The sequence below is a fragment of the Tenrec ecaudatus genome, chromosome 10 (assembly GCF_050624435.1).
Source record: "Tenrec ecaudatus isolate mTenEca1 chromosome 10, mTenEca1.hap1, whole genome shotgun sequence".
NCBI lineage: Eukaryota > Metazoa > Chordata > Mammalia > Afrosoricida > Tenrecidae > Tenrec > Tenrec ecaudatus.
Window position 1 is genome coordinate 139,215,926 of NC_134539.1, and position 26,258 is coordinate 139,242,183.

At 44.3% G+C, this 26,258-nt stretch overlaps 1 protein-coding gene across 5 annotated transcripts in view; it reads right to left on the reverse strand.

The window, feature by feature from the left end:
* Positions 1-6,152: 6,152 nt before the first annotated feature.
* GPATCH8 (G-patch domain containing 8) overlaps positions 6,153-26,258 on the reverse strand; it is a 100,451-nt gene continuing 80,345 nt past the window's right edge. For all 5 annotated transcript variants that reach the window (XM_075561956.1, XM_075561957.1, XM_075561960.1 and 2 more), the window contains 2 exons: positions 16,574-16,704; positions 6,153-10,891 (listed from right to left, as the gene is read on the reverse strand). In XM_075561956.1, coding sequence (XP_075418071.1) covers positions 7,018-10,891; positions 16,574-16,704 — 4,005 coding nt within the window. In that variant the 3' untranslated portion in view covers positions 6,153-7,017. The remainder of the gene's footprint in view (positions 10,892-16,573; positions 16,705-26,258) is intronic.

Here is a 26,258-nt window from a genome sequence, read left to right on the forward strand (position 1 = left end):
CTCAGGCTCCTGTATCTTTTTGGATAAGTACCTAGCCACTTCCTTTCTAGAGCTTTCCGCAGCTCCAGCCAGCCCTACTGGGCTCGCAGCTTCCCTGCTCCTCTTCCTTCCATCTTAGGCCAAGGCTGGCTGTTGCCACAGCGGGGCAGTCAGTGCTGGGAGGGGGCTGGCAAATGGATCTTGGCCTAAGGGGTCGAGGAAACACGGAGAGTATAAGGTATTTCCAGGGTATTCTGGTTCACTGGCTGAGATCATAAACTGGCAATTTGGTTTTAAGAGGATGGCGAGGCTGCGTCTTAAATACTTTTGACATCATGTCAGGAGGAGACCAAGCCCCCAAACCAAAACTCGCTGCCATGCATCAATTCTGACTCACGGCGACCCTGCAGAACAGAGTAGGCCTGTGTCTGTAGGTTTCCCAGACCTGGCACACCACCGCACCTACTCTTCCGAGATTCCAGAATCCTTTACGGGAGTAGAAAGCTTCATCTTTCTCCCGTGCAGTGGCTGGTGGTTTCAAACTGCTGACCTTGCGGTCAGCAGTCCCCCTCCAAGGAAATGATTTGTCTTCGTGGCTGCAGCAATGGACGCACACAGGAAGATTGTGAGGATGGGCAGGCCCAGACGACATTTGCTGTACATAGAATTGCTATGCGTTGGAATGGACTCAGTTGAAGCCAGGCTCTTGCTTTTTCTCGGGGAGGGGGCGGTAAGACGACAGAGTTCTTGTTTGATTCTGCTAAGGCCAGTGCCTAGAGCAAGCCTCCAACTCTTCAGACCAGCACGCAGGGCGAACCCACGCACGGTGGAGCACTGTGTCCATGAGCTGATGGCATGGTTTCTAGCTGCAGGGCCTGGGCCTACCATGCAGTAGGCATGGCAGACGGAAAGACAAAAGACCAAAGTATGCACTAAAGATGAATGCAAAAGCAGGGTCACTTGGAATGAAGTCTTGACCAGAAAGGCAAGGACGTCTGTGGACAGGAGGAAGGGACAGGAGTGTCGAGTCTAATGGGCACTGCATGCCTTTTCAAAACAGTTCTCAGCAAGAATATTGTTAACAACTTCTCCAGGTAAAGGAACAAAGGCACGTCTTCCTTTTGATGCATCGTTTTCTTCTGATCCCTCAACCTGGCCATGCTGGAACGTCTTAGTCCCTCCCTTCCTGTCCCACTTCACCCCCTCAGCACACGGTTCCCAATCTTAGCCTTCACTAGGTTCCGTGCTCCTCGGGTTTTTGAACTCCAGTGGGGACGTTTTCCATTGCTGAATTCCCAGCGGTGGGCATACATTTGTTGAAATGAGAACTGTACATACTCGTGTATTCGCCGAGTTTTTCAGCACAGTTTTTATGGTAAAATTAGATGCCTCGGCTGATATTGGGGTCGGATTGTACTCGAGTCTATACGGTACTTAATCCAGGCCCTCTACTCACCCTCCCCAACTGTCCTCAACTGGTGCCCATTAATTCAGTGCTGGCATGTGCCCCCAAGACCATCCCCACACAAAGACCTTCCAGGACAGAGCCAACTGTCCCGACAAGTGATCATCGGTCATCGCTAAGGTGGCTTTGAACTCAGATTTCATTAGCAGCTGAGTAGTGCAGCGCTGGCGTTAACTCTTACTGTTGTCAGGTGGTGACTCAGTGACACTATGTACACCTGAACAACACACTGCTTGTCCTGTGCCAGCCTATTATGTCCGAGCCCATAGTTTGCTGCCACTGTGTCAGTCCTTCTTGTGTGCGGGGAGGTCAGAAGCTTGCAGGCATCCTCCCTGAGTGCTACCAGTTGCCAGACAGCAGTGGGCCCCTCTCCCTGCTCTTAAGGACAATGGACAGGCAGGCCTGCAGTCATCTATTTGGTTCCTGTAGGTGGGGTTTACACCCTACTGATAATGGTTCCTGTGGAGATCCAGAGAACAGATCAAACTGGCTCCATGACATCCAAATTTAAGCTGCCATCCTGAATCTAGGATCGGCCCATCTTTTCACATGTATACCCCCCTAATCCCTCTTTTATTGTATATCCCTAGATTGTCCCCCTCTCATTGCTGTATAACCTATAGTGCAACCCCTTCCTGTGATGTAGGTCTTTACCTGTAATTAGTGGGCTTGCACGACCCCAAAGGTATATAGGCCTGGGTTAGCAAGAGACCTCTCTCGCTTTCTCGGCTCCTCCCTTGTCCTCTCATAGGCTCCCTCTCCCATTCCCTCGTCCTCCTTCCCTTCCCCTTCTCTCCACGTGGACCACCAAGCTGGGCTGAGGTGAGCATGCTACCATGAAATGTGACTCCATTATTTCAATCTCTCTTATGCTATGACGTATGTATGTGTGTGTGTGTGTATATATATATATATATATATATATATATAAAATTTCAACCGGACAATTGTGCCTATGGAACCCGTGATTAGTGGTGGAGGACTGGCACCCCCAATTCCAACCGCAGCTGAGGGTCCTCCTTTTTTGATGACCCTCTGCCTGGCACGATGCCCGTGGCAGTTACACAGCTGTGGCAGGTTATGTGAAGGGCTCACGTCATACAGTCCATAGTTGGCGGAAACACAAGGTTATACTTGAGCCCATGTTTTCACTTACACTACTGCCTTTTGTCTGAGAATCAAGAAGTTTCTAGACAGAGGGCATCATGCGAGCAGAGAGCAGAGATCAATCGGAAAAGCCGGGTGGGCTGGGACACGCGCCGAGAATGGAAGATGATCAAGTCACTGGAGGCCCTAGGATAAAACCCTAAGATGGAAGAAAATCGATGCACTTGAACTCCGGTGTTGGGGAAGAATATAGATTAACATGGACTGCACAAAGAACAAAAGATCTCGGAAGAAGTACATCCAGAATGCTCCTTGGAGGCAAGAATGTCAAGTCTCCGTCTCACATACGTCAGACATGTTATTAAGAGAATCCAGTCCCTGGAGATAGACATCATGCTTGGTAAAGTGAAGGGGCAGTGAAAACGAGGAAGGCCCTCATTGGTAAGGATCGATACAGTGGCTGTAACAATGTGCGCAAACGCAAGAACAATTGTGAGGACAGCCCAAGATTGGGCGATACTTAATGGTCCACAGGATGGCTGTGACTCAATGGCACCTAACAGGGAAGTTAAACTGTAATATACGTACGACCCACTACAATTCAGCGGTTCCCAACCTGTGGGTCTTCACTCCTTTCAAAGGGGTCGCCCGATTCGTAACAGTAGCAAAATGACAGTGATGAAGTAGCAACAAAAATAATGTTATGGTTGGGGTCATCACGAGGACCTGTATGAAAGGGTCGTGGCATTAGGAGGTTGAGAACCACTGCACCACATCATCAGAGTTCCCTGTAGGTGATAAGGAGGAAATAGATGTAATTCAGGCTTTTGTGGTTGGCGGGACAGAGGTACCATTACTAGAAAGGGAAATCCAGGTGGGAGAATGGACTTGGAAGGGATTTTAGTTCTGCTGGGTATTCTTGGAGTATCAGCGCTGGCCTGAGATCTAGAATCCCTCACTGAATGAAAATGTCATGGATACATAAACCACAGCTCAGGACAGTTCTTACTCATATCTTGCTTTAACTTCTAATCCAAATGTTTGCGAGTGCTCAATTTTAAGATACCCTAAAGCAGAGGTTTTCAACCTGTGGGCTGAGACCCCTTTGGGGGGGGGGGGTGTCAAACGACCCTTTCATAGGGGCCGCCTAATTCATAACAGTAGCAATATTACAGGTATGAAGTAGCAACAAAAATAATTTTATGGTTGGGGGGTCACCACATGAGGAACTGCATTAGAGGGTCCCGGCATTAAGAAGGTTGAGAACCATTGTCCTAAGGCAAACAAAAAAGTCCAAGAATCAGTTCCGGTTTAATCAGTAGCAGTAAACGTACACACCACCACCACTCTCCATCAAGTCCACGCTGACTCACTGTAACCCTATGTAGAAGCTATCAACCTAGTTCTCCTGTGGAACCCCTGGTGGGCTGGAACCCCCAGCCTTAAGGTTAGCAGTCCAAAGCTTGTCCAGCGGTGCTCTCGGGGGTCAATGTAAACATAGGGCGGGCCTGATGAACATGCTACAGTAATTCCAGCATGAGCTGATGAGAGTTCTTTGGCAACTAAGAACCCTGATCACAACAGGAGCTTATGGAAACACAACTCTTCAGTATTTCCCAACACCCTATTCTTCTAAGAAGGGATTTTTGTCATTTTGGGAAATGGTCTGATTGGAGCACATAGGTGGTTTCAAAGGTTCTCCTCAGTGGAGGGCAGAACAGCTGGATCCTAAACACTACATTCCTTTCCTGAAAGGCAGAGAGCGAGTGGGGCAAGATTTCTAAAAATCTCCCTTTCAGCACCTCTTTTGTGATGTGTAATACAGAGGAGTGGGAGCTGGAAGCTCTTAAGCATGGCAGTGCTATTAACCGGCTAAGGAGAGGAAGCCAAGGGTGAGGTAGAGGAGCACCTACAGGTCCTGCATAGGTGTTTTTCCCTTGTCTAAGACAAGAAAAAGGGAGGAAATAGAGGGGAAAGGAGGTTGACATTCCTAACCATTTTTACCTTAGAGAAACCAAACTCTCCTTACTTCCTCCTGTTCACCCTTCACCTTGGGGAATCGGGGCTTTGAAGAGCACGACACTAAGTCTCACAAGCGTCTGCGGCTTGCTCAGCGTCAAACAGCTGATATTCGTAATGCACAGCACCGCCTCCTCGCGACTTGAGTGGACAGGGAACGATCACGCCAGACTCTGAAGTTTCCACAAATCAATGGTTTATTAGAAAGTTCTTTCCCTCATTTTACAGCATATATACCTCTATCATATGTGATAGTTAAATACAGTCTGTTTATGCTTGTAAGTAAGGTTCTTTTTTTAAGTTTTAAAATCACTATTCTGGAAGTTAAAGAAAAACTGCCCCAGGGAGGCAGAGGTGGCCAGAGTATGGCTCAATCTACAAGCTAATGGGAAGCAGCATGGAAGTGTTAATACTGTATTATTTAAATATTTACATGGGCTGAAAACAAAGAAAAACGAATGCCTTCACTTAAAACGGATGATTTCATTTTTTCCAATGTTAGTCATCCAGAAAAATCATCCTTCGGAATCAGAGGAGGAGGTAGGGCAGTCAAGAATCTCCTTCACCTACTTAGCACTTGTTTCTCAGAAACAGCGTTTCGGGAATCTGAGAAGCAAGCAAGGAACACAGAGCCTTGACCCAGGTAGGCGGGGTTTATTTTCTTCTCCGATGGCCATCCAATCAGTGCTTAGCCACAGGATATGGGCAGAAATGCCCACGAGGGACTACTGCCACCAAAGGCGTGGGCCCTGCAACGCAAGCACCTCTGGGTCAGTGTGTTAGTTAGCACTGAGAGCTGAGGGAAAGGCAGGAGGGCAGGGAGCAGAACCGAGGTGGCAACTCTTCTGGGCAATGCCCTGGGAAAAGAGGAACCGTGACTGTCTAGGCTGGGCAGAGGCATGGAAAGATGAAGCAAAAGAATCCAAAGTGTCTACAAATGTGCTCACATTCCAAACAAGAGGAAGGAAACAGACCCAACTCTTTTATCCTCTGACTAGCACACTTCAGTTTCTGGCCAACCCAAAAGGCACATTAAAAAAACCTGTCAGAGGGGACCAAGTACTAGGAAGGCCAATGGCCTGCCTGGAATGAGGGGGTCCAGGGTACCACAGAGACTCCCCTCACGGTGAGCAGACCATCCCGAGGAGTCTCTCTCACTGCTTCCAGAGAAGCACGGGCTTGGACCTGCCCTTCCTCCTCGGTGGGACCCACATGTTCCTCTGAACAAAACATAAAGCATGAGAGAGCATAGCATCCCTGACCCCAAGCTGACTGCTGCCGTTAGCGCAAAAATCCCAGTGCTGGGAGCTCCGCTAATATGTAACGGTTGTCCCAGCAAAAATGTTAAACAATGTTCCTTTTTTGTTTTAATATTTTTATAGTTCATAACTTCAAAAATACATGAGCTTGATAAAATATACATGCTTAGTCATTTTTGCATCTAGCAGAAATCGAATGCTTTATTTTTGTTTTCATTTAATAACCTTTAAAGTTTCTTAATTCAACTAGGGCAAACATATTTACATAAAGCCACCAGAACAAGGATCACTTAAAGAGCCGGATGTAAAAAATATTATTGCAGTATACTACAAATATGGAACCTTTTTATATGAGCTACAAAAAGCAGCATTTATGTTTATAGAGTTCAGTGCAATTTTTTACATTAAAAAATCCTATAAATTAAGATAACATCAACATGACAGAAGGAAAAAAATACTCCACACACATGAACTCCTCTCTGGGGAAGCACACGGGTGACTCCATGGTCCACACAGCTTCTATTCATGATAGGATCTTCTTTTCTGGGATATGCAGAGCCTCTTCTCGGATGAGAGACAGGACGAGAGTGCCACCCACGTGGCTCTGTGTGGGAAGTGGAGTGAACCACAGCCAGAGCAGCATCCAAGGCCCTGCTTCCAGGCCAGACTTCCCTTTTCCACTTCACCAGGGCTAACAGAAAGTCACCAAGAGATGACCCAAAGTGGTGGCAGTTTCACCACCTAAAGGCCGGCGTGGCCTTCCCCATGGCACTGCAAAGGCAGGCCCACATGGCCCCTGGCCACTGCCAGAAAGGAGGAAAATAGTTTTAAGATTTACAGAAGGGAAGAGCAGAGGCTATACAGTAGAGGGAGGAGGGGAGTATCTAAACATGAGTTTAGAGATGTTGCTGCACAGGGTGGGTAGCACTTACTGGTGTTCCCTAGCTTAGAAACAAGGAGAGCGAGGGACAAACAGAAAGAGGGGAAAAGAAAAAAAAAAATCCCTGATAGTAAACCCAAAGTAAATTTCAAATCTGAAACCACCCCTTTAAGCCAAAAGTCAACTCTTTGGCTTTTAAAAGACATTGCCCACTCCAGCTTCTACTTGCTGGTATTAATGGCTCAATACCCCCAAGGGAAGATTCACGGGTCACCTTCCCTGGTCCTACCTGAGCTCCCATTCCCAACTCATGTGCCATGGCTAGGGGGGTGCTGCAGGTCCTGACCTGAGAAGATGGGGTGAAGTAGTGGGTGGAGGTGGAGGGCAGTGGCAGCTGCTGCAGCCGGCCGTGGGGCAAGCAGGGTCGGATAGAGGGCAGCATGGGGGACGGGGTGGAAGGTGAAGGGCCCGGGGTGGATAGCCGAGGCAGGAATGATGTGGATGGGATGGCTAGCAAGGAAGGTGGCAGGGTGACCAGGGATGATGGAGTGAGTGAGGTGGGATAAGGAAATAGGAGTCAGGTGAGGCTGGGGAATGTGATGCACTTGGGCAAGGGGTTGGGGGTGGGGGTGGGGGTGAATGCCAATGGCGGCGGCAGCTGCTGCAGCATGATGTTGCAGGATGGCATGCTGGACAGTGGTGATGGAGGTGGCCGAGGCTGTGGCTGGCTGCTGAATGTGGATGGGCTGCAGGGCTGGAGTGGCTGGGGCCAGGGCAGCCGCGGCCGGAAAGGCCTTTACTTGCTTGGCGAGTAGCTGCTGCTGGATGTGTTGCTGGGCAGCCTGCTGGAGCTTGCTGTACTTCTCCATCTCCTCTGGAGTGAAGGTGATGGGCTGGCTCTCCAAGGGGGCTAAGGAGGCATCCTCAGCCCCCTCTGCTGACTCCATGCTAGGCTCCCCACTGGGAGGTGCATAACTGGGAAAGTGCTCGAGGTCTGGCGCCATAGGCAGCAGGCTGGAGTCCACAGGGCCTGGTTGACTGCCACTATCCAAGGACTCTACGGTGTCCCCGTCGCTGGGGTCAGGGAGGTAGTTATGAGAGACGGCTGGGTCCCCAGGGTAGCAGTCAGAGTGCACTGGAGTGCCCAATGGAGCCACAGTGTGATCAGCGGGAGCGTCTTCGGACTTTGACTCTTCTGGGGACGGGTCTGATAAGGGGCCAGCTGTTTCCTCTGAGGGGAACTGATGTCCAAATGGGGCATTGCTGCTCCCTGGGGGCCCATCTTCCGCCTCGGACTGTTCGTGATCTTCGCCCTTATCTACACTAGACTCTTCACATTTCTTGGTGTTGGGTTTCCGGGTAGCTGGAAGCTTCCCTATCAGTGGAAGGACAGGCTTATTGCCAAGGGAAGGAGGGAGCTTGGGCCCAAAGTAACCTTGTGGGGGGTCCTTGAGCTTGAGCCCTGATTTACTGGGGGTGGCCAGCACCTCCTCACTCACACTGGGCTTTCTTTCTACTCTCCTTGACTGGATCTTCTCCAGGAGCAGCTTGGCGGTGACAGAGTTCTTATCTTCTGGGCTGCAGTCACCGTCTGACCCCCTTGCTGAACCAGTGGTGCTATTCCCCAAGGGTGGGCCGGACCCTTTACCATCATCTCCTCGGCCATCATCTTTCTTCCCGGGACCTTCTCGGCCAGACCGGAAATAGTGGGGGGACTGGGAGCGGTAGATCTTGGAGCGAATGAAGTCCCGGTGACCAGACCGCCTCTCCTCTGGGCTCTCGTGACCCCACGAGCCCTTCCTGGAGCCTGACCTCTGGGAAGGGCTCCTGGTACTGCGGCTGCGATCTCGGCTATAGCTCCGGCTCCGCTGCCAGCTGTGGGCTGTGGTGCTGCGGCTCCGCCGCTTGCTCCGGCTGCGACTACAGCTGCTGCTGTGGCTACGGCCCCGGGACCTTGAGCGCTCTCTGGAATGACTCCGTGACCGGCTGCGGGACTGGCTGCAACTGAGGCTGTACTCATCTTCAGAAGAGGAGTACTTGCGCCTTTTGGACCTGCGCTTGGAGCTGGCATAGTCCGAGTCATCAGAATCGTGGGAACGCTTGGAGTGCCTTCGTGAGCGGTCACTGTAGTCGCTGTAGCTGTCGTCCGAGTAACTGCGCTGTCTACTGTAGCAGCTCTGGTCGGAAGAGGCATCTGAGCTACTAGAGTAGGAACGGCGGGAGGAGCGGTGTGAGGAATGGCGCCGGCCAGACCTTGAACGGCTGCGGGAATGCTCACTGCCCGAGTCCTCCTCCTCCTCCTCCTCCTCACTGTACTGGGATGGGGCCTTCTGGTGTGGCCGGCGTGTTGAGGCGTCATCACTGTCCTCATCCCCACTGCTGGCTCGGCTCCTGTGGCTGACTCGGCTGCTGCGTTTGGGGCCAGCTCTTCGCTGGCAAGAGGAAGCTGGAGGCTCGCCTTTGTGTTTCCTTCCACCATGCTCCTGGGAACTGCTGCCGCCCCCACCTTCGTCCTTCTTGCCACTACCCCCCTCTTCAGCAGGGAGGGATCGCCGCTGAGAATCCTCTTGGGCTCGACGCCGTCTTCTGGGTGGCGCAGGGCTGCCACTTCCAGGAGGTTCTGGTTTGGGCCCCCGCTCAGAATCTGCAGGAGCTGAGGACTTGTTCTTCTTGCGCTTCCGTTTCTTGCGCTTCTTTGACTTCTCTCCAGGCTCTGCTTTAGAACTTTTCTCTTCTGGGTCGGCCTTGTGTTTCCGCTTGTGTTTGCTAGCTTTCTTGTGCTTTTTCTTTTTGTGACGGTGAGACTTCCCAGACCGTGTTTTCTTGCTAGGAAGGCTTCTCCCGGTATCTTCCGTCTCTGACCCGTGGCTGCCCCCAGGCTCCTGCTTGTTCAGGTTGCTGCTGGCAGATCCCAAAGCAGGGGCATCCCCTCTGCCTCCTGAGGTGTGCACTGCCTTCTCTTCCTCCTTGCTTTTATTCGGCTCTGCAGGAGCAAGGTCTTGTAGATGGTCTTTTGAGGGGCCTCCTATATCCTTTGGTTTTTCTGTTCCTTTAGCTCTGGCATCCTTGTTCCTTGAAAGTTTAAAGTCAAAGTATAAAGGGTTGCAACTATATGAAATGGAGGGTTCTGCCTCGGTGAAAATTAATAGTTCTGATGGCCACTGGAGGGCAGTGCTTCCATCTTTGCTCAAAACTGGGAAGAAGGGGCCCGTAGGACGTTTGGGGCCATCCTGGCTTTCTTTCCCTGCTGGGGTAGCCTGAGAAGTTTCTGTAGAAGGAGTGGATGCACACATGTGGAGCTCTAAAGCTTTCTGACTCTCTAAGCTCTGTTCGTTCCCAACCCCTCCGGAGGCCTTCTTGGTCTCAGCTTTGCTTGCAGGCTCCGAGGACTCAGTCCCACTGTTTTCCCTCTGCTGCTCGTTCAGGTCACTAACTGTCTTTTCGGCTCCTTGACCTGCTGCCACCTTGGCGCTGCCTTTAGGCTTGGGAGAATGGCTTGCTTTGCTCTCCGAGGCAGTCCTTGGGTGCGCACTGTTCTCACCTTCCGTTTGTTCACTGGCTCGCATAAACAGTAGGAAGGGGAAATTGGGTTTCACTTTGCAGTGTGCTGGGGGGATGTAGTGGTAATATTCAGGCTCTGACACCCCTGTTCCTTCTTCTCGCTTCATTTTTTTTAACTTAGATAATGTTGAGGCAAGGGACCCTCCGTCCTGGGGGTCTTCGTCCTCTTTTTGACCGTCGAGATTACCACTACCCTCAGTGTCTCCCACCTTCTGCAGTGCTGGGTCAGAACCCTTCTCATCAGCTTTTGCTCCATCTTCAGAAGGTCCTTCCTCTGCATGGTCCTTGAAGACAGATGCTATGGATTCAAGTTTGACAGGAGCTTTCTTGGCAAAGGAAAATGACACCCCCAATTTTTGCAAGGGTGTCCCCAGGTTATTCTTAATGCCAAAGCTGATGCCTTGGGAAGCTGAGCCAGGAGCCGGAGCCAGTCCAGCAGTGGGAGTCATCTGCACTGCAGTGAAAGGGCCTCCTTTTTCTGTGGGGAGTTCAGATCCCAGGCCACTAGTGGCATTGGCACTTGTGCCACTGTTTGTAGCAGAATCATCCTTGTCATCATCTCCACCTTCTTCATCTACAGCCACTGTGGTGGGCCGGAACATGGGGCCACTTCCAGGTGCACTATAAAATGTTTAGGAAAAAGAAAAGGTAGGTTTAGGGGCACATTTCATACAGATAAAACAGAAAATACCGTAAAGTCTTATACATTAGCCATCTTTTACGTTCTACACTGCACACAAGTGATGGTTTCCTAGTTCTGAGCTACCGAGTAGAGCTACCTCAGTGAAGGCTAGTCAAGGTTACCCCACACCCAGCTAGATTTCTAGGACCACTTACTGCTGCTTTTTTCTAGATCGTGCCAACATTCAAAAAGTGAGACTCACCTCTGAATTCTAACAGCCCATCATTACTATCTGGTATAGTCTACCCTGTTCCTGTTTCCAATCTCGTTGCTCACTGTAGCATCCCACTCATTAGTTCAGTATGTTATCAAATATACACTTGCAGTCCCCAAATCAATGCTCTCAAATGTATAGTTGCATTCACAAAAGTTGTATTTTAATTTAGTTGAAAATAAAAATCTAATTTCCCATTTTCGAATTCCTTTAAAGACACCATTACTATGCTAAGTCTATGATCAATGTATCTGTGTTAGAAGCAAAGAGTCTGTATCTATCTTCTGGGTACCACCATCTAAGCATTTGTTTTGTTTGTTTGTCGACAATTTCTGGGCACTAAGCACCACTGTCATGATACCACCAAGCACTTTCTCAGCTGTGACAACAGAAGCACTTCAGTGTGAACACGGTCTGTTTTTCTTTTTTTAAAGAAAACCGTTTCAGAGGCTTATTTCAGAGCTCCGGGTAGGGAAGGGAGAGCAGAGAAAGGGATGGGAGCATCCTGAGCTCCTAGGTGAGGTTCATGAGAGCCCCCCAGTTGGGGCGGGGCAAAGTCACACTGTCCAGGAGAGAGGTGGAGAGTTCTACAGCCTGGGTCTGGGAGATAGTGAGTAGCTGGGGAATTTTTATTTGGGTTTGGCTGTTTTGCCAAGTGGGCAGTTAGAACTCAGTAACAATGTAACAATGCTATCGGAGCTGCCATCCATCTGCGTCAGGGCTTCAAAAGACCTCGTCAGTTGTTGCACACCACTCAACACTGTCCTCAGGGTATTCTTCCATTTGCCTGCCTCACCAGTTCCCGTTTCTGACTAACATTCGGATCTTTTTGGTGATAATGGGCGTGGTACTCTGTCTGGCTGCTTCCTGCTGGTGGGGGGTGCTAAGGGGCATAAATACCATAGCAGGCAGAAGGCAGCTGGTGGGCAAGTAGGTATACAAGTGGAGAAGCTGGTTCAATGTGAACCTGGATAGTTCTTGTATGCACCCCTGGTTAAATCTGAGAAAGAATGGGGCTCAGCCTCACTTCCAGGTCCACGTGGACATGGGAGACGGGAGGGCAGGAAAGAGGGGGAAGGGAAGGAGGGCAAGGGGAAAGGGAACAGGGGAGCAAGGACCAGGGGCAAGAGGGCGGGAAGAATGGAGAGAGGCCAAGGACGTGAACACTTGTGTTTTAAACTGCTTGTTTGGCTCAAAAAAAAAATTTTTTTTTAAACAGGGATCTGATTGGATTATGCCAAATTGTCTCCTTCCAGGACGAAAGGACCAGGTAGTGTTTCTCCCAGATGGCCAACCGAAAGCGTGGCTTAAAATTTTTATAGTATGTGAACTGTACAGTATGTATTCCTTGCTAAGCAGAACTGAAAGGAATGTACATATTTGAATGAAGCCCTTTATTTTAACAGTCCTGAACTTTGGTACCAAATATATTCAGATAATGCGGTGGTATCCTTGAGGTCTGAACTCTTTTCCCAAGAATAAGGGAGCCAAACAAATTTGGGTAGCAAGGGATGCTTATACCTATTTATACACAACACTGTATGGCAAAACAAACTAAAAGTTCTATCTTAGGAAAATGAAATATCTGATGACGGAACATAAAAGTTTTTTTATTTCCTTTAAAAATATTTAAAATTTATTTTTAAATCATTTAATTGGGGACTCTAACAGTTATTATAACATTCCATACATCAATTTTATCGATCATATTTGTACATATGTTGGCATCATCATTTCTAAAACATTTTCTACTTGAGCCCTTCCTATAAGCTCTTCCCCCCCTCCCCCACTCACATTATCTTTTGTTTTTCTTATGTCCCCATTTAAAGCCACTCCTGAAGAAAAAAATGTACCATAATTTGTCCTGAACTAGGGAACATCTTACTTTGGTGTCTATGTCTTAAGGATGCATCCTCACAAAGGAGTCTTAAGGTGGCACAAATAGTAAAATACCCAACTACTAACTGAAAGGATCGCAGTTTGATCCCACCTACATCGCACTCAGATTAAAGGCCTGGTCATCTGCTTCAACCAGTGGAGTACAGTTCTCCTGGGGTTGGCATCCATCTGAAATTATTTAACAACTGGATCAGATTTTTATTGTATCCTTGCAATGGATCCCAGCAGCATAGTGGTTACTTGCTGGGCTGCTAAACGCAAAGTCAGCAATTTAAAACCACCAACTGCTCCTTGGGAGTAAGGCTTTCTACTCCTGTGAAGAATTACAGTCTTAGAAACCCAATATAGCAACAATGAAACATACAACTTTCCACCAGTTCCTAAATGTTTCCTCCCTGCCACTATCATGATCCAAATTCTACCTTACAAATCTGGCTAGACCAGAAGATGTACACTGGTACAGTTAGAAACTGGAAGCACAGATGATCCCTTCAGGACCAGTGCTGAGAGTGGCGATATCGAAAGGGTGGAGTGCAAAGAAACCGACCACAAGGATCTACATAGAACCTCCTCCCTGGGGGGATGAACAGAAAAGTGGGTGAAGGGAGACATTGGAGAGTATAAGATATGAAAAAATAATAACAATTTATATATTATCAAGGGTTAGTGAAGGAGGGGGGAACAGGGAAGGAGGGGAAAAAATGAAGAGCTGATACCAAGGGCTCAAGTAGAAAGTAAATGTTTTGAGAATGATGATGGCAACAAATGTACAAATGTGCTTGACACGAAAGATGGATGTATGGATTGTTATGAGAGTTGTACAAGCCCCCAATAAAAAAAAAGAATTCAGGGGATAAAATAAACCTATTAAATTCAGGAAGCTGGGAAGTCAAGACTTCAAATTAGTCACAAATTTTTATAAGCCACAATCATAGCTTCACTTTCTACTGTGGCCACAGTTCTTTTTTTTAGTCCTGGCCAGACAGTGAAAACAAGCAGATAGAGGCACACCGTTCATGAAACTTAGAGCAGCTTTAAATGCTCAGAGACTGGGTCTCCACAGTCTGGTTGTTTCAGGTGAGTTCCATCTATAGCAGTGGTTCTCAACCTGTGAGTTGTGACCCATTTGGGGCGGGGGGGTATCAAATGATCCTTTCACAGGGGTCACCCGATTTATAACAGTAGCAAGATTACAGTTATGAAGTAGCAATGAAAATAATTTTATGAAAAAATAATAATTTTATAGGTCTACCTAGATAAGGTAGGCAAGATAAACAATCTGGAGGAGAAAACAATGGGACTGACGGTTCTAGGGGGGGACATGGGAGAGGGAGAGGCAAAGGAAAGGAAGTGGGTGTTAACAACCCCAGGGACAAGGGAACAACAAGTGATCCAAAATCGGTGGCAAGGAGAGTGTAGAAGGCTTGGTAGGGCATGATCAAGAGCAATATAATCAAGAGGAATTACTGAAACCCAAATGAAGGCTGAACATGACAGTGGGACAAGATGAAAGTAAAAGGAAATAGAGGAAAGAACCAGGTGGCAAAAGACAATTACGGAGGTCTAAATATAGGCATGTGCATATGTAAATATACTTATATATGATGATGGGGAAATAGATCTATGGGCATATATTTATAGGTTTAGTATTAAGGTAGCAGATGGACATTGGGCCTCTACTCAAGTACTCCCTCAATGCAAGAACACTTTGTTGTATTAACCTATCATTCCATGATGCTCACCTTTCCGACATGATTGCTGAAGACAAAGTGGGTGCAAAAGCAAATGTGGTGAAGAAAGCTGATGGTGCCAGGCTGTCAAAAGATATACAGCATCTGGGGTCTTAAAGGCTAGATGATAAACAGCCATCTAGCTGAGAAGCAACAAAGCCAACATGGAAGAAGCACACCAGCCTGTGTGATCACAAGGTGTCGATGGGATCAGGTATCAAAGAACAAATTATCCTATCATTATGATGAGGGAGAATGCAGAGTGGGGACCCACTGTAGGCAACAGGACATCCCCTTACAGCAGAGTTGTGGGAAGGAGACGAGCTAATCAGGGTGCAGTATAGCAATGATGAAACTTACAACTTTCCTCTAGCTCTTTAATGCTTCCTCTCCCCCACTACCATGATCCCAATTCTACCTTACAAATCCTGCTAGACCAGAACATGTATACTGGTACAGATCAGAGTTGGAAACACAGGGAATCCAGGACAGATAAAGCCCTCAGAACCAATAATGAGAGTAGAGAGAGCAGGAGGGTAAGGTGAAGGTGGAGGAGAAAGTGGGGAACCAATTACAAGGATCTACATATAACCCCCTCCCTGGGGAACACACAACAGAGAAGAAGTAGGTGAAGGGGGACATCGGTCAATATAAGACATGAAAATAATAATTTATAAATTATCAAGGGTTTGTGAGGGAGGGAAGGTAGGGGAAAAATGAGTAGCTGATATCAAGGGCTCAAGTAGAAAGAAAATGTTCTGAGAATGATGATGGTAACAAATGTACAAATGTCCATGACACAATGGATATATATATGGATTGTGATAAGAGTTGTAGAAGTCCTTAAAAATGATTTAAAAATAGTAATTTTATAGTTGGGGGGGTTCACCACAATATGAGGAACTATATTAAAGGGTCATGGCATCAGGAAGGTTGAGAACCACTGATCTAGAGCATGAAAGAGAAAAAGTGCACTCAAGAAGGCAAGAACCAGCAGAGAAATACATGGATGAATTTTTTAGGTTTTAGAGTGCTTGAGTAGTGCTGCATAATGCTTAAAAGGCAATGACAACATCTGAATCTGTGCCATAGTGGTTTCAAAGCTAAAAAACAGAATGATGTTTCATATACTTACATATGTATTTATTTCTGTGTTAGTGTGTATTGGAGAATGGAAATAGCAGTAATAGTTGTATTATTTATTAAGCATCTTCCATGTGTTAGACATTCCATTCATATTAATTCATTCAATCCTTACAACTGTTAAGAAGCAAGTTGTTAATATCTGTACATCTTCGTTGTACAGATAAGAAAAGAGAACTGTAAAGAGCTTAGTAGATCAGTTGACTAAGGTCATAAAAACAGTAAGTAGAATATGGCCTCAAAAAAAGCATATACTCTTAACCACGGTATCATATATATAAACTAAAAACCTCATGGCCAATGACTTAATGCACACTCAGCGACCCTACAGGACAGAGTAGAGCTGCCTCTGTGAGTTTCTGAGACTGTAACTCTTTATGGGAGTCAAAAGCCTCATCTTTCCCCTGCAGAGAAAGTTGTTTCGAATTGTTGGCCTTGCATTTAGCAGCCCCCAAACGGACCCACGACGCCACCAGAGCTCCTCCATATAACCAAGTCTAAATAGGGTTTTAATTTTAAAGGGTCTATTAAGTCTCCTCTTTGTCACAGACTTGACATTCTATTCTGCACATGTGGGGTCACCACGAGGCGGTCGCATACAACAGCATCCCCATCTGAGAAAAGTGTCCTCTCACCACTCAGCTTGTTTTCTCTGTTCTGCCAACTCGTGGAGCCGCCGAAGGGCCTTTTCCTGTTTCTTCTCATCCTTGCGGGATCTGGAGGAGACATTTCGAGCAAACTCTCTCTGCTTGAGATCTTTCAATCTCTGGGGTAACAAAGAAAGGAAAAGAGGGTAGATGATTTAGAATGCCATTAGAATCCTGATAGCGAAGTCGTTAGAATATTTACTCTCAACCAATAGTTACAGGGGCTGGTGTAGAATACATTATTGCACTTCATTGTAATTGAAAATACAATGGCAAATTAAAAATACTCTGGGCAAAAAACACTTAAGAGTAACTGCATGTCTATTTAAGACAACATATCACTCGATTTACTGGGCAAAATGAAATGACTTTGGGAGCAAAAAGCAAATTCTATAACACTGGGGAGAAAACGGGACTACTTCATCACCTGTTCTTCCAGGATGCAAGGACTAGACACAAAGAGCATGAATAAGTCTTAACAGCGGCCAAAGAGAACAGAAAGGGATTAGGCTAGTGCAGAAAATTACCCAGGAGTGAAATCATAAAAAGCAATGTACAGCTTACATGGGGAGGTTAGTTTATGTAATCAGAACTCACAGAGAAAGCAGACTTTATTTCACCATAAGGTGTGGTTCTTTCATTTCAGCATGAAGAGCTATTTCCTGTTACTATTAAATGAACCCTTGAGGTCTTCCAATGCTGGCATGTTCAGAGCTCACCAGTCTGACCACTGCCACCTGGTCAGTCTGCTGACATTAGAAGGCGTGTGTGTGCTTTTCACTCGTTCATGGCCCTGAGGAGGGCAGCCAGGGGATGAGGAAGGAGATCAGCACAGCCAAAGAAATTAGTATTTAAAATTCAGATAACAGAATGGGGTTTGTTATTTCTAGTTTCTGTCTGTTATTTTTGTTTCTTAAAAACAAGAACAAAATTAGAAAACAAAACAAAAGCAAAACCCCAACAATTAAAAGAAATACAAACAAACAAAAACCCAACAGTGTAATGACATACTGGTGACAGAGTCCAGACATATCTACCTGCAATGAAGACAGAACAAAAATTATCCCCAACACACCAGATAATACAAAGAGCAAATAAACAAAATAAAACAAATACTTTAGGCTATACTTTCACAACAACACTATAAGAGGAATTTGACCCCAATATAAAGTGGACATTGCTTTGTGGAAAGGCACAATGTTCAACAGACAGTGGAATTTTCTTATCTATTATTTACGAAATGTGCTTTGCATTTTTATTGAACTGGGAAGAGACAAGGGTGGGAAGACACACAAAAAAAAGGCATACAGCTAAAGACACTAGTAGAAAAACTCACTCTGGTGATCTGGGCTCCCAAATTAGAAGGATTTGCTTTCAATACATCAGCTGAAAATGTCACATCACAAAGAAAAAAAGTAAAAAATAAAACAAGAGTGGAAGAGAAAAAAAAAATAAAGCAAGCATTACTACACAAGCTCTCTTAGTGAATCTGCAAACTATTATATTGAACAATTAGGGGAAGAGCCATCAACTCTAAAAGGGTTGGGGCAGAGGAAAGCACCCATACAACACATAAAAAAGTACACACACACACAAACATATACAGTAATAATTCCACCTTGGTAAATGGGAGTATCTGTATTTCTTAACAAAAAAATGGTTCCAGACATTTGGAAAAAAAACCCCACAGCTGTCCAAAAGCGGTCGGTGCTGGATCTGTCATTTACCTTTACTTTGAGGGCAGTTCAAGTAATCAGCAGGTGAAAAAACTACTTCATGCATGTGGACAGCCCAGAAGAAGTATTTTTAGGAAACCATTTCAAGATTTTAAAAGCATTTTACATAGATATGAATCCTAATCTCCTTCCATGGGGAATGGTCCAGAGGAAAAGAAGCCATTGGACCTTCCATGTGGTTATTTTAGGCCACAAACCTACTTTTCCTCTCCACTCTCTGATGAAGTTTAAGCAGAAAAAAACATTTTCTTTACCAATCTCTCTCTAGCCACCTCTCAAAACCCTGGAAAATCTATCTGCCCATGCCCAGTCTTTCCTTCTCTCTGAAACATTTTACCAATTTTAGGAGGTGTTTCCTAAATTAAAGGACATTATCCAAAAGAGCAATCACTATCTCAAACTCCAGTCTCATGCTTCGTCAGGCAAAGATTAGGCTTCCCAATCATTTACTAAGCTAAGGGGACAGAGCCATGTGCACAGGACCCTACAAGAGCCTGCCTCAGATCAACAGTGGTGAGGACCTGGAGCAAAGTGAAAGCCATCCTAGCAATACTGTATAGGCTGTAGCCAACACGCCACTACCACCTTCAGATCTTCATAGTCAAGACTTTTGGTCTCAAAAGCAGAACTGGGAACACCAGAATTTTAATCCAAACACCTTGGAGGCAGGGCTCAGGGCTCACCCATCACCCTCAACTCAAAATGTGTATTTGAGGTCTCGCTCAGGTGAGGACATTCTGAAAGAAAAACAAACAAACCATGATTTGGGAGTTTTTAGAATTTACCATTTTGTCTACCTAGAACGTATGTCTAACTCCAAATTTCCTCACGCACAAGGTCAAACTAAAGTCCCCTCACAAAATCTCTACTAACCCCTCTGGGGAAAATGTACTTTTCCTTATTTTTGAATGACCTTCATACTTTGCATACACACCTTTACTACCAACCATCGTCCTTCGGTGCTTTACAGAAAGTATGTCTCTGACTTCAGAGTCAGAGCCACTTGGGTTCAAATCCATTCATTATTAGTCAAGTGACTGCACCTCTCTGACCTCAAGTTACCACATTAGAAAACAGTGAGCTATTAATAGATTTATGAGAGTGACAAAGTGAAGGCAAAGCACTTAGCAAGTCACAACTGTTCTATCATTGCTCCCCTTCTTGGGACTAGATCTCATCTCGGAAGGAACCCTGAAAAGCATGTAGTAGTACTAAGTCTACAGACATCGCTTGGTGAATAACAGGCTTAAATGTGGGATACATAATTCTTCCCAAATAAAAATTCTACTATTTGCAACAAAAGTTAATAGGAAATAGTTTCACCTACAAGGGTCATGGAGGAGTCCTGGACGCCCAGCGATTGGCTAACTGGAAGGCCCACGGTTTGTGAACCCACCAAGCTGCTTTATGGAAGATGCGGCTGGGTCTGCTCTGTAAAGATTACTATATTGGAAACCCTATCCTACAGGGCTCCCCGGAGTTAGAATTAACTTAATGGCAATGGATTTACTAAAAAACAAACAAAAACCTTACTGCTATGGATCAATTCTGACTGATGGTGTACTAGGGATAGTTTTTCAAGACTCAAAAATATGGTCTTCCTAGCTATTACTGTCAAATAGTAGGAAGGCTAATTCTTGAGAAACACAAATCCTAAAAACTTAAAACTCCTTACTTCACGGTAGAATAGAGCCAAATATCAAAACTGGTATTGACCAAAACTCATTTTTCAGAAATGCTGTGAGCTGCCAGAGATGTGGCACCTGCCTCGTGGTGAGCCCATGTACAAAGGAACCAAATGCTGCCTGGTTCTGTGCCATCCCCATGATCAGTTACAAATCTCACAATGTGATCCATAAGGTTTTCATGAGCTGATATTCAGAAAAGAAATCATAAATCTTTCTTCGTAGTATGTCATAGTCTAGAAGCCTCAACAGCATGTCAACATGCAAACACACACCAATAAATAGGTGCTATCTGCACACAAGTGCACTGGCTGAGAGCTGAACGGAGGCTCACCAAACCACCCTTTGATAAAGGTACAAGCCCCTGATCACTTTCAGGCTTCCCAACCTTGAAAATTTTATTCCAAAAGGTAAGAAGCCTGATTCATTTGCCACTGAATGTGCAGATGGAATTCTGTTGGATTAGCACGATGATTTTCTCAGTTTGTTCTAAAGGTGGACCTAACCAGATAGGTTCTTTAGACATGTCATCAACCGCCATGCCCCCTCCCCCCTGCCAAAAAAAAAACCCTGTCAGGCTGAGCACATAAACAAAAATTCAAGTTATATTCCAAATTGAAACAGTCTGAAGGGATGAAATTGATTATTTAAACTACAAGGTTACTATGTTGCTAAGTCTGAAAATTATTATATATACTTTCCAAAGAGCTGTTCATGAATTTGCTTATTTTGGTGAATATTCCTTTACTCATGTTTTTAATAGACTTTTAAGCCCAAATCCTCATTTATAGTGGAAAATACTTAAGGAATGAACCCAATTCAAAATGACCTTGACAACTCTATTTTGCTGCGGGAAAAATCAACAGCATACTTCAAAAAAAAAAAAGCAGCTTATTTTTGGTATATAGACTGGTAGCTGGGATTTCTATTAAACTTCCCGAAAGATTAGTAGAGGTCTTTTGACCCAGCACTTAACTGTAGCACTTGGGGATAAGACCATTTCAAAAGTGACCTTCCAATTCAGACAGCAGTTACATAGCACTGTTGACAGAAAGTGTATTCTAGATCGAAATTCCTGTTTATCATCTTCTTACTCTTAAACAAGTAAGCCGAGGGCAGGAGATTCTGGTGATCTTAACAGGCAATTAACATGGGCAATGCATTTGTAGAAAGGAGCACCGACCATTTCTCTTAAATGCAGACATCAGAAGCAGAACCATCTGCCCCGTGATGCCTAACCTACAAAACCGTAGGAAGCTGGGCAACTCAGCTTTGTAGAAAACCATTTTTTAAAACGGTCCTCAAGAAATAGGGCTTTTCTCTACAATGGGTAAAGAGGTTTTAAGCGAGTTGTCTTGTCAATAACAAGAAGAGACACTACTACTGTTAGATTGTTGGAGCTGGGGATGAGTGGACACACCAATGACTACATCTTCTCCTAACGAGGTAACACAGGCCCACCTCTAGTCAAATCGCCCTATTCACCAGCAAAACAAAATTTGACACTAGAAATTTACACTTGCTTTTCACTTCACTATACTCAGAATACATGCGATCATTATCTTTCTCAAGCATTTTTAATAAACAAATTGTTCCCACGTGAAATGAATTTCAGGTATGAAAAAAGAATGGAGGAAAGAGTATTTCTTATTGCCAACCAAAATTCCTGTTTCATATTCATTCAGCTCTGAAGGAAAACCTGATTTTGTCTCTGTAAAGTCAAAAAATGTCTTTATAGCAACCCTCCTCCTGAAGCACAGGCTGAGGTTTAATTTCCCTTTGTAACTCACCCTGCCTGCAGCGAACATATCATTGTCTATGGTGCACAAGAGATGTCCAATAAACATTTCTCAAACTGCTTTCCGCTCTACCATTAGTTGGGAAAAGAATGGTAGAATACACACCACCACTCACCCATCCCTATGCATCATTTGCCAACAGAGAGGAGTAGCAAAAGGGCGGTTGTTTGGACCACAACTTCTTTTACTGGCGAAGCATGACGCAGCTTCTCAGAAACTCAAAGTCCACCTTTCCTCCGATGCCAACAATTCTGGGGCCTCTTCCCCTCACTGTGTCTTTAGGCCTTTCTCATATCACAGTCATAGCGTAGGTCTCCTCTTCCCTCAGAGACTTTGCCTTACATACCTTGGACAGACTAGCCCCTCCAGAAGGACCTCATGTTTAATACAGAGGAGCAGCAGCAAAAAAGAGGCAGGCCCTCAAGGACCTGGATGGACAGTGGCTGCAGCAATGGGATCAAGCATAGGAACAATTGTGAGGCTGGCCCACAACTGGGCAGTGCTCTCTTCTGTCGTGCAGAGAGTCGGAACCACAACGACAACTTCTTCCCTCCCACACTGGAGTAATCATGCTGCAGTTGGCAGCGGCCAGATCACCCTGATTCTAGTCTTAGTGTAGGGAGGCTTCTGGACAAGGCCACCCAGGACACCTCCATGTGGTAAACAGACACAGGAGAGAACAGCAATGTCTCAACATTGAAACACTCAAGGAAGATTATTTTGGCTCCTATGGACTTGTTTTCATTTTCTTCGGCTTGATCCCGAATTTACATACGAGCAATAGATGGTCTGGTTCCACAGTTGACCCCTAATCTGGTATTAGTTGCTGATATTGAGCTTCTACATCATGTCTTCCCACAGATGTAGTCATTTCAATTTCTGTGTATTCCATCTGGGGAAGTTCATGTGTATTGTTTTGTTGAAAACGGTGTTTGCTATGAACAAGTAGTTGGTTTGGCAAAATTCTATCTCGATCTCCAGCTTTTTTATTTCTATCACTAAGTTCATGTTTTTCAACTTCTTTTGCTTCCAACTTTTGCATTCCAATCACCAATAACTATCAGTGCATTTTGACTGCATGTTTGATCAATTTCTGACCAAAATAATTGGTAGAATTCTTAAATTGCTTCATCACTAGCTTTTGTGGTTGGTGTATAAATCTGAGTAAAAGTTGTACTTGTTGGATTTCCTTGAAGGGGGACAGATATAATCCAAGCAACATTTGAGGGTTCCGACTGCTTCAGAGTCTCGTCAACATTTGTTAGTGTGTCTTTGTTTTAGTCATTCAAGTGTATATAAAATGGTAATTCCTTTGAGGTTTTATGGATAGTGAGTTTTAAATATATGTATACGGCTTTCCAGATCATCTCTGGAGATTTGTTTTCTAAATAAAAATGGAGACAAATAAATTAACAAGAGATCATTAGGCCCAAAGCAAATGGAGCAGCATATTCCTCCTTCAGCACTTTTACTTATGAACTTCTTTCTCATTACTACTTAGATTGCTCTTACTTTATAGATAAGGATAGAACACATGGTCTCATCCCAGATTCTCCCCACGAATCACAATTAATGAAAGTCTGTAGAGGCTGAAAGCAGTTTGAAACTTAAGAACATAAGTTAAGGGGAGTCATTGTGTGCCAGAGTGAAGAACCAGGGCTGGCCATACAGAAGAGGGCACAATGTTTAGAAGCAGTATCTGTTTTACAATGGTTTCTCACGGCCACCTCTACCCAGAAGCAGTTTCCTTGAGCAATCGCAGGTTGTGAAGGCTGGGTATAAGAAGTCTATTAGCAACACAAGCAGAGTTGGTGAGTATTTTAAAGATTTACTATTTTAGTCCCCAGGTGAAGAGTTGCAAAACCATGCTCAATTTTTGGAAGACTGGATAAATGATATAAACTGTTATCAAGCAAAAACTCTTCCAAAGCAAACACCATCCATAATGGCACAAAGTATCAGTGACCCTAACATTTTCACAATTCCGCTTCAGGCTATGAAAATAAAACTAGAATATGTTCAAGCTCTTAGGTAAAGTTCCCTTTTTATGCTTGCTTTGTTTATTTCAAAAGTAAACTGTGCAGCTTTTATCAACATTGATGATTTATAAACCGACTCACATCTTTGTAATAATTAGTTCATGGTTTCTAAGGAGAAACATTCTGTAAATACCCCAAAAGATAAACTGATTTTTCATCTTGGTCCTCTTTTTTTTTTTTTAAAGAAATCAATTTATCAGGCTCTTACAGCTCTTATAACAATCCATGCATCAATTGTATCAAGCGTATTTGTACGTATGTTGCCATCATCCTTTTAAAAACATTTTTCTTTCTACTTGAGTCCTTGGTTTCAGCTCTTCTTTTTTTATTTGGGGGGAGGGGATGTCCTCTAACTTTTAAAAAGTATTATTTTGTTTTCAGTCCTAGTATTACTTTTTCTTATCTTGCCATTTGATTCACACCTACATTTTCACCCAACTGAATATCAAAAGCACTGATGGAAAAGTAACTGGATCTGCATTTCTACAATTCTGCATTAGACTTTCCTGAGAGTACACTGGTTTTGATGTATTTATTGTGCTGTTGCTATATGAGATGGAATTGAGAGATGCTGGAATGTTTACATGAAACTCTCTCCCCTTTAAAATATATATTTTTACCTCTGTGAAAATATACAGAACATATTTGCTAATTTAATGTTTTCATATGTACAATTCAAGGAAATAAATTACATCAACTATATAGTGCAACCATGACCAATATCTGCTTTCAAAAATTCCATGGAATTTTGTTTTCAAACTCCCTTATATTTTGAGCAAATATTAGAGTATCAAATGCTACACAGTATCTTGAGAGGCAAAAATCCAAGCAGCAAATAGTGGTAATTCAAAGGGAAAGTAATCTACTCCAAACCTCAACGAAGTTGAAACATAATCACTGCTTCCATTACTGAGGAATTTCTCAGGAACAAAACAAAACAAGCTCCAGGACTCGTTTCACTTTCTGTCATTTCTATCTGTAAACCTGACTGCAAATACTCAAGCTATTTGATCCCTAATAATTTTTAAAACTTATTTAAAAAAATTTTGTGAATTAGATGAGATTACATTTCCGATCATCAATTAGTATTCCACAACTTAAATCTACTTATTAGATCTCCCTAGAGCTTGTCTTGCCCTCTTTTGAGTTATTTCCCTCCCCTGAAACACTATCTTCCCCTCCACCCAAGTTAACACCTGTCTACCCTAGCCCAGAAGTCAGCAAACAGCGGCTCTTTCAGTACATTTAAGTGGCTCTGAAGTAAAATTGAAAATGAAAAGAAAACTACTATAGTTTTATTTAAAGGATATTATTCAGATGATTTAATGTGTTTTTAAAAATATATGGATGGCTCTCAAAAAAATTTTTTTAATTGCTGTGAAGGGCAGGATTAACTTTTTTGTCTCAAAAGTTTGAAGACCTCTGCTCTAGCCTATTGCTTTCCAACACCACACTCCCTCCCCATCAAAGTCTGTTTCTTTTGTTACCCAAACCTTTGTCTTCATTTTTGTTTTATAACAGGGGTAACTAACGTACAATATTTGTCTGTTTGTGATTCATTTTGTTTCACGCAACATGTTTTCCTAGTCCATCCACTCCATGAGGTGGCTTTACAGTTTCATCACTATTTCATTGTGAATATGTACCAAAGTTTGTTTACCCTTTCCTCCAGAGATGGGCATGTAGGAACTACTTCATTTTTGAGTAATGAGGAAAATTCAAATTTCTATTTCTTGGTAGCATACACTATGAGCTACTGAAACATTCATATAAAGGACTAATGCTGTCAACAAAATCATCAGCATGGTGTGGATCATAGGTTCCCAAACATAATTGACCTACCACGTTTTCAGGGGGGGAAAAATTACTCAGTGCCCCCTGGCAATTAAAAAACTTTTGTACTATAGGCCATAGTCCAAGATAGTGTTTATGTATCTGGTTTGGAGGGCCCCTGGATTGTTCCTGTGCTTCGTAGGGGACAATACTGCCTCAGAGCTAAGTAAACTCATAGCAATGACAGACTCTATTCTATACAATTTAGACTACACAAGTCATGGTGGCTGCTACAGGTTTCATCTGTTTCAGTTCTGCTGTTTAAAACTTTGGAAACAACGTCTTTTATTTATTTATTTATTCTTTTTCACCATCTGTTTTCTTCACCACATTTGCTTACGCACCCACTTTGTCTTCAGCGATCGTGTGGGGAAGGTGAGCATCATGGAATAACAACTTCTTTTATTGACCACTAAAACAGGCCTCGTAACCTTGGTAGTAAAAGAAACTTCTATTTTTTTGGAAAACATAAAAAAAGTACAGAACTTCATAATAAATCTATTTTAGGTTAAAGACTTTATCCTCTGACCAAGATAGGAACTTTCTCTACAAATAACAATTTCTTGAAGCTGCTTTGAGTG